The 13,764-nt window shown below is 42.4% G+C and overlaps 1 protein-coding gene across 1 annotated transcript in view; it reads left to right on the top strand.

Annotated features, from left to right (window-relative positions):
* The window catches only part of ADAMTS12 (ADAM metallopeptidase with thrombospondin type 1 motif 12), a 141,962-nt gene that overhangs the window by 80,383 nt on the left and 47,815 nt on the right, over window positions 1–13,764 (top strand). Inside the window, exons 8-12 of the mRNA XM_057364647.1 lie at window positions 2,141–2,284; window positions 2,960–3,104; window positions 7,120–7,212; window positions 7,442–7,587; window positions 8,418–8,587. Of these exons, the coding sequence (XP_057220630.1) occupies window positions 2,141–2,284; window positions 2,960–3,104; window positions 7,120–7,212; window positions 7,442–7,587; window positions 8,418–8,587 (698 nt within the window). The remainder of the gene's footprint in view (window positions 1–2,140; window positions 2,285–2,959; window positions 3,105–7,119; window positions 7,213–7,441; window positions 7,588–8,417; window positions 8,588–13,764) is intronic.

Raw genomic sequence — 13,764 nt, 5'->3', positions numbered from 1 at the left:
CGACGTGTGTAAATATCTCTATTATTAAAACCAAACCTGCTTATTTTTTTCAAAGCAGAGGAATAAGAAATGCTTTCTTAAGCCTTTGACCTGTGTTTTACAAATGCGACAATTCAGCCTGTGCTAGGACAGTACGTTAGGATGAAATAATAGAGCTGCAGAGAAGCATGACTTAATTGTGCTAATTTTTCTGAGCATATACGAAATTTCTGTGCAATCAGATGATCTCCAGATCAATCCAGAACATTTACAGAAAATGTACCTGTTTCATTATGTCGAGGCATTTCAACATTGCATATTAGCTAGAAAACATTTTTAACTCATACAGTCAAACTTCATATGTTAATCTTATTTGTAATATTAATTATCCTTTCTGGTGAACCAGTAATTTCTTAATGACTGATCTCTCCTGTGTAGTAGTGCTATTGTGGGTACACTTAGGTCAAGATAACTAAAGTTCCTGGATATTTAGTTTCAGACATGGTAAATAATTTTTTGGATTGGGTATTTTGGCTTGAACTGAATTTCTCAGAATTTTAAATATTTGGGGGTGTTTAGGTTGGTTAGATGGTTTATTAGCTCACCTGAAAAAAAACTGGATTTTTGAATTTGTTTTGATAGAACTGTTTTCCTCAGGGCAGAGCATTGTCTGAGGGATACTTTGGTTTGGCTGTAATGCCTGCGCTTTCCAGCTGGGCTGTGATGCTTGTCTCAGTCACATGCTCATTGCTGTACCTAAAATCACATTAAATTTCACTGTGTGCCCAGCCCCCAGTCAGGATGGAGTTTCTCTTTCCTGATAGGATATGGTAATGATGATGATGATGATGATGGTAATCACCCTGTTGCCCATTAACTGGCCACTCTTTATCCACTGCCTGGAAGGAAATTGGATGAATAAATAATGCTGAAATCACCACAATTGGATCTGGATGTTGTAGGTTTAAGCTGCTTGGTCCCCATAGACTTGCTGTGAGAAAGCTGTTTTCATTCCCACTGAGAAGACAAACATGGACCCATGGCTTAGATGAATGCCAAAAGCCAGCTCCTCACTGCACTGCCCCTCCAGATGTTCTCAGCCTTCACATTTGCATTCCCCCCTGTTTGGGGAAAAGAGCCTATCAGAAGGAGGAGATCCTTGCTTTTRTGCCTCTGAGTCATTACTGGAGTTCATTCCGACTGAAAGCATGCRCTGCTTTTGGAACCTTTTGAGTCATGATATGATTACATTTCTGAGAAACACAAGTGTTTTGAACACATTTTATCTGATTCGTGACTGAATCGTAACCTGAGTAAGCCCTCACTGCTCTTAGGACTTACACACCTTCAGATGTTAACAATGCAGGTGTCAACATCCTCATATATCAATATCTTTGTGTGTTATTATTTCAGATAATCCTCACGCTGAGGTGATGAAGAGGCATGCATATTTACTCAGTTGAATCCCATCCAAATTTTTTTACAGTTAACAGCTTCTACAAGCTGTTGAATAAAGAAATTTCTCAGCAAATGAGAGAAGCTGGAAGAGAACCTGCTGTGGAGATCTGTTTCTAAGGCAGAGGTTGACAAAATTAAATAACATTAGGGAATAGAGGTTGGAGGCAAATTCACTAACTTTCAATACTTTTGTAAACAATATCTCTATTAAAGTCTACTAAAAAAGTTTTAAAAAGAAACAAGCAGTAGAAGCCTAATTATGTGASAGTTTAAGATGGAGTGTAACAAAGCCTGATCTTAATTAAAGTGGTGCAAGCCTGCAGTGATGGGTCCAAGTGTTAGGTCCCAGTCTTAGCTATAACAGCTGTAATGTAACTTTTATGTTCAAACTGTGACTCCTGGCCCAACCATGCCTTGGTGTTTGGACTCCCTTAAAGGTACWCAGGTATAGTCTGTGACAGTCTGTTCTTTATTTTGTGCAGGGCAGTATTACTATGCATAACTCACACTCCTGTGGGAGCGCAGATTTTCATAGCTTTTGTATCATATATTCTGTGTTTTCTTTTAGCAAACAGGTAACTGCAGCTCTGCAGGGGAGGAAGCAACATAAATGTCTTTTTAAGCATAGAGTGGAAACCGTGGGTAGGTGATGTAGCACAGCAAATCAGCTGGAATTATAAGATGCTGTTTTTTGTATCTCCAGTTTTGGAATCCAGCACGATGGGAAGGAGAACGACTGCGAGCCCATTGGAAAGCGCCCCTATATTATGTCCCGACAGTTGCAGTACGACCCCACTCCCCTCACCTGGTCACAGTGCAGCAAGGAGTACATCACACGGTTCCTAGAGTGAGTGATCAGGTGGCAGCGTGTGCCTAAATTGGGTACAACTGTACTGGAGTTTAAAGTAATTTTGTGTCCTTGTATGATAATTGTAGGGGCTTTTATTGTACTTGAATTAATTTCCATGGGGGGCATACCACTGGCCTGTTGCTTGCTTATTTGGGAAATGCTCTGTTAGGGTCTTGTTATCTGGAAGTGAACTCAAATCTTGTCATATTGGTTCAGTTTTGGTGCAGATCTGCACCTTTTTGCAGTTATTACCAGGAAGAAGGAACATCAAGGACACCGACAGAACTTTATGGTCTTTGCCTTTGGCCAAAGTGTCGTGTGTTTGGCTTCGGTGACTTGGTCCAATCTGTTCCCTTCTTTTTAAGAGCAGCAATGTGGTATAACTGTAACCCAAGGCTGTGGAGTTCTCTGAAGCCATCCTGCAAACCATAATGAGCTCATCATGTTTCCTCTTTGAGAAGCTGTATTTTGCCATTTTAAACCATCTCTTACTAGACAGAATAACTACTTGGTTGGCAGAATTTCAGCATAACTTAGCTAGAATCTGGAAGTATTATTTCCATGGGCCATAATTAAAATTGCCTCTAAGAATTAGGTACCAAAAGTCTGTATAGAAGTGTTGAAAACGTGTGGTTTTGGGATTTTTTAGTATATGCAATTTTTATCCTTTAGTCGCGGATGGGGATTCTGTCTGGATGATATTCCCCAAAAAGAAGTTCTGAAGTCCCCAATCATTGCTCCTGGAGTGATTTATGATGTGCACCACCAATGCCAGCTTCAGTACGGTTCCAATGCTACATTCTGTGAGGATGTGGATGTAAGTGCTGAATGTTTTTCCTTCATTCTCGTAGTAAGAATTCAAATTTCTTGAGTGGCATGGAAGTGTGGTCAGTGCACCTCATTTACTAACTACAAAAGCAGCATYTTTAGGGTCTCACAGCTAGATGTGCAGTGCAGGCATTGTCTGACACTCTGGATATTCTGGAARTGAATTGTTGCACTGTTTGCCTTGTATTTCACAAGACCTTTACTGGATCTGAGCTATATCTATGGTTAAATGCCTGTCCCTCAGCAGTGGAAAGTTTGAAGTTTATAAGTTCTGGTTTGAAACTTATAATACTGATTCTTATTTAAATTATTAATGCAGCTTAAGGACCATTTAAAAATATTYTTCAACCTTATGGCTTTCGATTCAATGATCGAATCATTCTGGGAACCAATCTTCAGCTCCTGGAAGAGTTTTCCGGAGAAATTAGCGTTGTGTTCTCTTCCCATACATCCTAATTTTTCACGCTCTTGATGATGTAACTAGCAAAATAATATTTCAGTCCCTGTGAAAAACATTTATTTTGAAAAAMCAGTGTTTTTCCATCAAATCTTAGATTTTTATCCAGAAGTGCATAATTCACAGAGTCTCCTGGATTCTGTCTCACAGCACAGCACAACAGTGTTTTGTGGTGATGCAAGGGAGCAGTGTAGTCACAGCAACCCTCACAAGATCTTGGAGCCCTGCAGACTAACAGTTTGCATTAGGTAAAGTGCAGAGATATGGTGTTCTACCTGTATCTAACTTCTCAGAGCTTTTTGGGTCTGTACAGCTTTTTTTTACACATAGAACAACTCACAAACAGTGTTTTCCAGTGGTAGCCGAGCCAAGGGACCACTAATTCTGGCTGTGTTTTGTGCAGCAGTGTTCAGTAAACACTGGAGAAACACCCAGTCTGCTGACCCTGCTGAACACAGATGAGTTCTGGCTGTTGGCAGTGCTGGTATGAGCAGCTGTGGACTGGGCACTGCTGATGCTGGCTGTTTATCCCATTCAGATAATTGTGTGTCTCCATCTACCCTTCTGTTAGAAGAAGAAATTATTTCTGATTAATCTTTTCAGCCTTAATGGATAACATGATTACCAGTGTTGAACTACAACTGYTGAATCTGGAGAAGGTATTGAAAGATTGCTTTCATTACCTGCTGCTACAGTTTCCTTAGTTTCTGTAATTTGTCTGTGTGGTGCCGATAGAAAATTAGGATGTAGTTTTGCAGTATTGGTTCAGTCTGTCTCTCCTTGAGTTTGAACCTAATAGGCCTTTACATTCACATCTCCTGATTAACCAATTTTTGCAGCTAGATGTATGTCAGAAAATTAATTGGTATCATCTCATTTTGCATTTTACTGAAAGGCCTGTATTTTGCTGGTAGTTCCATTGGCCAGAGATGGAATTGTGAAGAGTACAGTCTACTTGGAATTTTGAATCATCAGTCTTTTTGTCATTTTGTCTAAGAGATATGACTCTTCTTCACCTTTCCTCTATTTACTTAACCTTGATCTTTTAAAACAAGCTACTTTTGTTCTGCACATTTTAATGTCTGACTGAATTTGATCCACAGATCCTTTTTTTGAGGGAATAATTTTCATTTATCTGAAGGTTGCCATGGGTTCAGTGATTACACTAAGCAAAAACTAATATTTATAATTCAGGTAGTGGTTTTCATGAAGCACTTGGGTGGCAAAGTATCCTATGAAGTACATAAAAATTGTCGCCCCTAATAAGATAAAGAAAAGCAAATCATGTGAACCAATTTTCTAAGTCATGGCTAGATCCATAGCTTCCAATAGAATAGGCTGTAGGAACTCAGAATCCTCATCTTAATGCCTTTTCTCCAAAACATTCACTGGCTCTAGTGAAACTAAGTTTTTTTGGATTAACTTTCTTCTGGGCATAGACCCTTTTTCTCATATATTGGGTGGAAATGTATATCCTGCTGCTGATGATAAGAAAACTCACTTGTTGTGCACTGGGTCCAAGGCAGAGTCATGAATTTCTGCCTTGGAAATGAATTACCTCCAAAGCCACACAGCACATAATGCATTATCTCATATTGCTGTTTTTTCAGTATTCTTAGATACAGAAATTAGATCTGATACACAGAGATCAATATGGAAAAATCCTTGCAAAGCTGAAGAATKCCCTCTGTGAACTCTTGACTTTGAAATCTGTGGGTGCACTTTCAGTAAAAATGAACTGCAGATGGGCAGCTCTGTTAACTTTCTTTGTGAATTTCTCTGGTATCTGAGGCACAGTGCAAGGGTAAAATTCATGCACTAAAAACACAAAACATATTCTATGTACAAGAGTTAAAATAAAGGATAACTTCCATAATGAGAGAAAATTTATCAGCCAGAACCCTTGGGTATCTCTGCCTTAAGAACCTTACAATGATGGCTTCACGCAGAGCTGTTAAGGAGTACTACTCCTGACCTAAAAACAGAAAACTGCCAAACAAAGTTTGTCTTGTGCATGCTGCTCCAAAACAGTGAGCCAAGATGTGGCAGAATACAAGACACTGTATTCCAGCTGGAGGTTTGGAGTGCTTTGAGATGTTCCATGCCATCAGTTTTTTTTCTGTTGCACTTTTGGCAAATCAAGGTAAACGCATAATGGAAAATATAAATAAAAGGCAACTCTCAAAGCAGATTATGCCCAAGCTTAACCATTTTAAACAGAAGCAGGTCAGAAATGAGCAGCCAGACTATGCATTTCCCACTTGGACGAGCATTGCTGCCAGCTCATTGTGGGCTGTGTTTTTGGAAGCGCACAGTTTATGTGTTGACTTCCAAGTCTGGCTCTGAGAATCCCAGTGGGAGCTGCTAGTGGGATCCCTCTATCARCTGCTTTGTATGATGATTTTCAGGGCTGTTCCTGCCTCACAGGCTGATGCTGCCAGCTCTGTTCCTGTTTCCAGTGCTGGACTGTGGCATCTGAACAAACAGCCTCAGTCGAGAGCTGAGCTTTTGTTTCTGTTCTTCCCTTTGGGAGTGCATGGTCTGGTTTCTCCAAGTTGGAAGTGGTTTTTCACACAAAACCCTGAACAGTCAGGAGTTCCTAAGCAAGCAGGGCTCCTGTGTGCCAAAGAAAAGCTGGTGTGTGAAAAGGGAGAAATAGCTTTTGATGCCTGTCTTGACTTTCTAGAGAGCACTTCTGACTGAGTGAAACGGGTTTGATAAAAGGTAGCTGGAAAGTTTCCTGCCCCTGCTTGCTTTGTTGACTCTCGGAAGTTTCTGTCACTCCAGAGGAGCTGACCACTGCRCATGGAGCAGYAGCTGAAATGCTGTGTTTTGTTGGSAATCTACTGCATTGAAYTGGCACCAGTTTCTGAGTTATTTAATGTTTAAGCATTCACTGACCACAGCCCCTACTCTTCCCAGTCCAMTATGCTTTTTTCCCTTCCAGCTAACTGACTGCTTTGTTTTTCAGATTATTCCCTTGCCATCTGCCAAGCTGATGTTTTAAGAGGACTGATYACTTTTCCTCATCTAGTTTTGGGTCCTCCATTAGTATTGTTGGAGACATGATGTTTGTATTTGCCTGGCTGGCTTCTTAATCTTCTTTGATGTTACTGTATGTTTTCAGGCAGACAGCAGTGCAAAATTGAAYATAGTAGTGGTTAGTACCCTTCAAGTGAAAATTATACAATTTTCTGTTCACCTTATCTACAAGCAGTAGTGACCAAAGTTTGTTAAGCCAAACTTTGTATGTAGCTGGGAGCTGAGCAGCCAGTTAGGAGAATATTTGAGCTCACATGGTAGAGGGGATTCACTTGATAATTTACCATGTTTTTATTTCTSAAGTAGTCCCTCTAGTACAGTCATGATGAGTACCTAAATTTGGGCCCATGACAGTTCCTAACTTACCAAAAATCCTGATCCCTCTGGAAATACAGCCCTTACAAGGCTTTTTAAATGGGTGTACAAATCTGTGGGAGCTTCTGAAAATCTTGGCCATAGGAATTGAGCCCTGCCTCAGACTGCTGCAGTTTTCTTTCTTTTCCAGAACCTTTGCCAAACACTCTGGTGCTCAGTGAAAGGCTCCTGCCGCTCCAAACTGGATGCAGCTGCGGATGGCACACGGTGTGGAGAAAACAAGGTGACTGTGAGCCTTGCTGTTTGCTGTTTGTGCTGCCTGCCAGAGGGCAGAGAGGAAACACGAGTAGCTCTACCATTGCTCAGTGTGAAAGAGGGTCATCTTTTGACATCTCCATTTACATTTCCGCTTAAGTGTTCAGCCCTCGTGAGCTGAAATAACAAATAATTCACAGAACCATTTCCCTGCRCTAATGATCTGAAGCTCTCTGTGCTTTCTGTTCTCTCCTCAGTGGTGCTTCTCTGGTGAGTGCATTACAGTAGGGAAGACTCCTGAAGCAATCCATGGCGAGTGGGGCGTTTGGTCATCCTGGTCCCACTGCACAAGGACGTGTGGGGCAGGAGTTCAAAGCGCAGAGAGGCCCTGTGATAATCCAGAGTAAGCTGAGTGCACTGTCTTTCCGTAACTTTTGTTTGAGATTTTTGAGGTTCTTAGGAAGCTCTTTTGTGTGAGATTGTCATCTGCAGGTTCCACATCAACACATGTCACCGATACTGACAACTCTATTCCCAGTTAGACAAGCCTGTTTGAAATTTAGCTGGCTCATCTTTCACAGTATTGGTCTTCTTCCTTATTCCTTACCCTCCATGGGGCTTATTTCAGCACAAAATTTAAAAATACGCCACACTTAACATTTTAGACTTTGCAGAAATAATATACATATTGCTTTATCGATATTGCAGTAATTAAATAAATGTCCTCTAACACCAGGTGAGAAGAGTTTCTAGCAATCTGATCCTGAGGACTCAACCTTCTGTGTCTTGTTCTAGTCATCAGTTTCAGGTACACGAGCTGTCAGGTACGGAACATGAAAGGCAGAGCTCTCTAGTACATATCTGAGTTCATGAAGACTCTGCATCTCATTTTCACAAATCACTAAGAGGATGCTTAACAGCAGGAATCATTTGTCTTTTCAARGTGAACTATCAAATTCTCTGGAAAGCATGGGATTTCAGAGCAGTTCACTTGATAAGTTAATTTGTTGTGAGTTCAGCCAGGTAGTGCCAAGCACCTCTTTGGGATACAGGATTGTCTAGACTTCTGCGCTTCACACTGATATGTTTGAGTAGTTCAATATGTGAGCAGTATCTCTACCCTGTCAAGGATTCAGTCACCTTGTTATGCCTCTGGGACCTGAAATACAGTGTTCTTTTAAAACTTTTTTTTACCTGCAACCTCATGTCCCAGTCTCGATGTTCCTTTTCTAGACCACAGTTTGGAGGAGACTACTGCACGGGAGAGAGGAAACGCTACCGCATGTGCAACATCAGCCCGTGCCGCAGAGGCTTGCCCACCTTCCGCCAGATGCAGTGCAGTGAATTCGATACAGTTCCCTACCAGAACGAGTTCTACCACTGGGTTCCYGTTTATAACACCGGTATGAACCTACAGATTTTTTTAATGTCTGGTGTAAAAAGTCAAAGTTACATGCCTGTGAGAAACCTCTGTGAGGGCAAGAAGTCACTGAATTATAAGTTTTCTTATTAATTAGAAAAATCTGGTGTGCCTCCATTATCTGGTGTGCCATTTGTGTAACAAAAAGCAGTGGTTCCTCTCTCCCGTTTTTTTTTTCAGAGCTGTGGTGATAATGGCTGTGATTRTATCTAGTCAGTTCCTGAAAAGTTATTGCACTAAGAAAAGTTGTTGAAGTCATGTGTGTGTTAATTGTTTGGGATAAATCTAAACCATCTGTTGTGGTGTGTGGCCATTGCTCCTTGTCCTGTCTGGGCACYGTTGAGCAGAGTCTGGCACCATCCCTTGGCATCTTTGAGATATTTTGAAATGCATTAATGAGCTCCCCYCTCAGTCTGTTCTTCTCCAGACTGAACAGGCTCAACCCCTGCAGAAGAAGAAGAAGAAGAATGCTCCAGACCCTCAATAATCTTTGTGGCCTCTGCTGGGCCCTCCCCAGTAGCTCCTTGATCTCCTTGTGCTGAGGAGCCCAGAACTGGACACAGCACTCCAGMTTTGGCCTCACTGGGGCTGAGGAGAGGGGGAAGGATCACYTCCCTCACCTTGCTGGCCAAACTCTTCCCAAGGCAYCCCAGGAGCCCACTGGCCYTCCTGGATGCCAGGGAACACTGCCAGGTCATGGGCAACCTGTCACCCACCACCACTCCCAGGTCCTTCCCAGCAAAGCTGTGCTCCAGCAGCTCAGCCCCCAGCCTGTGCTGGTGCTTGGGGTTATTCATCCCCAGAAGCAGGAACCTACACTTGTTCTCTTTAAGCCCCATTAAATTTCTTCCTGTGCAGCTCTCCAGCCTGTCAAGGTCCCACTGAATGGCGGATCAGCCACTCCCTGCAGTTCCTAATATCAGTAAATTCAATAGCAATGTATTTTTTTTATGGAAAAACAAGTCAGTTAGAGTAAGGAAAGTCAGGATTAAACTTCCAGTTTCATTTGCCAGTAATATTTTTCAGCATGTTAATTGCTTTTTCAGTTATTGGCAGCTCTGAATTGGTTTCCTAAATTTCAGCTACTGTTTGCATTTCATCTCACAAATACACCATTGAAGATGAACCTGGGTCAGRCAGACTTCCAGTAGAATTCCTGATGAAAGAAAAATGCCATTGATACAAAGAGGTTTTCTTGGACRGAATCCCAGTAAAGCCATGACAAATGCTAACAGCCTAATTTTTAGTCCAAAACAAATTCATAAAACATTTTCTGCCATCACCTGTCATTTAAATGAAGATCCCAGATCAGCAGGTAGCATACTCAGGGTGTACTCGTGCAGGGTACAATGTTTGTTCTGTTCATGTCCTCTCTATGACACTGCAGCAGAACTGGTGGTGCTGCACATGCATTTGTTACAGAAGGTCTGTGTTTAAAGGACATTGAGAATCACGAGTCAAATGCTTCCTGCAGCACTGAAGGGTCTGTCCATTTCAACAAGAAATGGTTGGAGCTGTACAGACAAACCAGTCCTATTTAAAATGCTGTGCTGCTGAGCCTGATATATTTCATTTGGAAAATTCATTTGCAAAATCCTTCAAATACAGAGGAAATACTTTTCCTGTGGCTTAAAAACCTTTTGGCTGTGTTCACCCATTTTCTGAGCAACCAAAATTTTAGCACAGATTTCCATGTCTTCCCCATGACCTTGGAGGCCCTTAATGTTTTTGCTTTCATTCTAACATTAAACTAACAGCATTTGAAGTGTTTTCTTTCTGCTAAACTCTTTAATTAAAATTCGCTTCCTCAGATAGATAGGCTCTCCTGGTAATAAGCCGGGAGTTGGCCAAATCCTACGCTGATTCTTCATCTGACATCGTTGTCTGACTGAGGGTGGGTGGCTTTCTTGGGCACRCTGCTTCCAGTTTTGTCCAGCCTGCATTCCCTATATTACATCTGAGAGCTTTCCTGCCATCTCAGTTTCAAATATACTTTCCCCTTCTGTCAGTGGCTAAAGATGTCCTGGGCAAAACAGCTGCAAATAAGGTCACGAAACAGCGCGCTCTCTGAGAGATCCAGCAGTTTGAGCCTTCTTTGTATGTGTTTGTCCAAACACARCAAGGCTTTAAACAAGAACAAACCATCAGCCTCTTGTAAATCACCCACAGAAACGAGCTGATGTTTCAGGGCTCTGGAGAATTGCTCACAGTGTCCTCCTGATATATACAGACCTTTGTCAGGTTGTGCCAGCTTCCCTTCCTTTCTCTCACAACTTGTTCAACCCAACTGCAAAGACTTTCCACTGTGTTTTGTCACTACATTGTCTGCTGCCAAGAAGGCTTTGGCATTTGTGGAGGGCTAATCCTGCCTGGACACCAGGTGCCCACCAAAGCCACACTGTTGCTCCCTTTGTTGGCGGGGCAGGGGAGAGAGAATGTAACAAAAAGCTCCTGGGTCAAGATAAGGGCACAGACAAATCACTCTCTGGTTACCATTGTGGGCCAGACTGGGCTTGGGGGAATGAGTTTAATTTATTAGAAGCTAGATCAGAGTAGAGTAGTCACGGGAGACAGTCTTCCCTGAACTTCTCCAACCCGAGTCCTTCCTGTGGGCTGCGGCTCTTCCTGAGCTGCTCCAGCGTGGATCCCTGATCTGTGGGTCCTGCCAGGAGCCTGCTCCAGCATGGCCTTCCCATGGGGTTACAGCCTCCTTTGGGCATCCCTCTGCTCTGGTATGGGGTTATCTGTCGGGCTGCAGGGGCACAGCAGCCTCACCATGGGCTGCACTAGGGACTGCAGGGCAATCTCTGCTCTGGCACCTGGAGCAGCTCCTGCCCCTCCTCCTGCACTGACTTTGTGCCTGCTCCTCTCACACATTCCCACTCTTCTCTCCAGCTGCAGTTGTGCAGTTTTTTCCTTTTCTTAAACACATTATCACAGAGGTGCTGCCTCCATCACTGGTGGGTTTGGGCTTTACCAGCAGCAGTTCCTTGGATCCATCTGGCCTTGGCTCTGTCGGTTTTGGGGGAAGCACTTGACAGCTTCTCACTGAGCTGCCCCTGTAGTCCCCTGCTACCAAAACCTGGCCCCCAAACCCAGTACAGCTCCTGTTTYAGTATCGGGCATTTTTAATCCTCTTATGCTGCACTTGGGATATAAAGGGAAAAGAAAATATAATGAAGCTTTCCCACCCCCTGAGTGCTCATACAGTTTTYGCATGGAAGTGTCTAGCCACGGAGACAAATTCCTGAGCTAGACTTTCTGTGACATTTTAGACATTCTGTGTTCTTTCACCCCACTGGAAAAATCAGTACATTATCTGGAAAATCACAATTTTTGTCTGCTGGCTTTGTTTTAGCAGCAGTTATGGTGAATGTCACATAATCAAAGAGTCCTTTCTGTTGTGTAAATTATAACTTCACAAGAGAGCAAAGAATTTTATTAATCCCTTATGAATCAGTGCAACAAGCAGCTTTAACAAGCAGCCTCACAGAACAGCAGTAAGTGACACCTAGCTGCTACCTAGCCTACTTATCTTTGAGGTTTCAGTTGAGAATTTTATGGTCCAAATGACTGTGTTGTGCCTGTTGGGGAATTTTATGGAATTGCTCTGGACCGCAGAAACCCATGTGCTCAAACTGGAGCATCATTGTACCCCTGGGAATTTTAAAATGATAGGGACTTCCAAATTCCAGGGTGATAAAATATCCAGCAGCCTGAGCAGAATATTTTCTGAATTTTTCTCATGACCCAGGCCCCTGTTTTGACACATTGGTCAGACTTCAGTACTTACTCACTTCTCTTTCCATCACACTGACTCCATGTTTGTTTATTTCATACCAGTTGACAAATTCCATTTATATGAATCTGATGGCTTCTCAGGGCTTAGCTTCCATCCATCACTCCTACACTAAATCATATAGCTACCTTTATTTCCTTTATCAGTTCCAGAATCATTTAATGTCCTGTCAGACTGGGGTTGTTCTGCTAAAAAGTGTTTTAAATTACGTACWTTTTCTAAAATATTTCTGTATATCAAGTAAGATGTGTTCTGATACACTCACCRGGGCTGAGCTAAAAACATGAAATTATGTTTCTGCTGCCCCTGTTTCAAAATTAAACCTCCCTTTAGAGCTCCAGGCTTGGTTAAAGTGATAAGTAGGTTTACCTCAGCTTTTTTTCCCCCRTTTGTCTGTTTCCCCCCTGTTAATTGTTTTTTCTGTTTTTCTTTGTTTGGGATTTCCTCAGCCAATTTTGAGTGCTCATAGAGATGAGGGGTTGAAGAGCCTACCTCCTTTCTTCCTTGTGAAGTTGGGAAAGATATTGAAGCCTTATCTTCTGCTGGCAGACACGTTAATCACATCCTTCTTAGTCAGGTTAAGCTGGATCCCTCCTGCATGTGAACTCATGGGAGTCAGCTGTGAKGTAAACAAATTCAAACTGGGAAGGAAATGTGTTCCTTTCTACTTATCTCCGTGTTGTTCTCGYTACACTTGGCGAATTTGAACTTTTTAATAATAAACACAGGGGGGAAAAATCAGATGCCCAAATTTTAGGATTTTTACCCAGCTTTGCTGGTTTGCTTCCTCAGTCCCTACCTGATTAGCAGATAAGTCACTGGGCCCTTATCAGAACTCTGTGGCTTGGGATTCCATTACATCTGTGTTTCTTCTGTGTGCTAGGGGATTGATCATTCCTCTGGTCAAATCAGCAGCAGCTGTAGGGTGTGAACACCACGTTAAAAAACAGGTTGTAATTTTTCTAGGCTGTTGAAYGTTGGTGGCACCTCAGCTAATGTGCCCAGGTAAGAGCAGGCCCTGGCAGAAGGAGGCAGCCAAACTGAGGGAGGTTTACAGGAGAGCAATGTGGAAGTCAAAAAGTCASTGAGAGGAACATTTTTACAAGGGTTAGTAGAGACAGCACAAAGGGAATGRCTTTAGGCTGACAGAGAGCAGGTTTGGATTAGATAAAAGAAAGAAAATCTTTGCTGAGGGTGGTGAGGCCTGGCCCAGGTTGCCCAGAGAGGCTGTGGGTGCCCTAGCTGTGGCAGGAGGGTTGGATGATCCTAAACATTTCTTCCAACTSAAAATATTCTGATTCTGTGATTTGAAAAACATAGATTGAGAAAAGCAAGTTTTGGTCTGTAAAGGAAGATAAGGA

This window comes from Malurus melanocephalus, unplaced genomic scaffold, assembly GCF_030028575.1.
Source record: "Malurus melanocephalus ecotype Western Australia unplaced genomic scaffold, MMel_1.1 scaffold_41, whole genome shotgun sequence".
Taxonomy (NCBI): domain Eukaryota; kingdom Metazoa; phylum Chordata; class Aves; order Passeriformes; family Maluridae; genus Malurus; species Malurus melanocephalus.
This window is presented reverse-complemented; position numbering and strand designations above follow the sequence as displayed.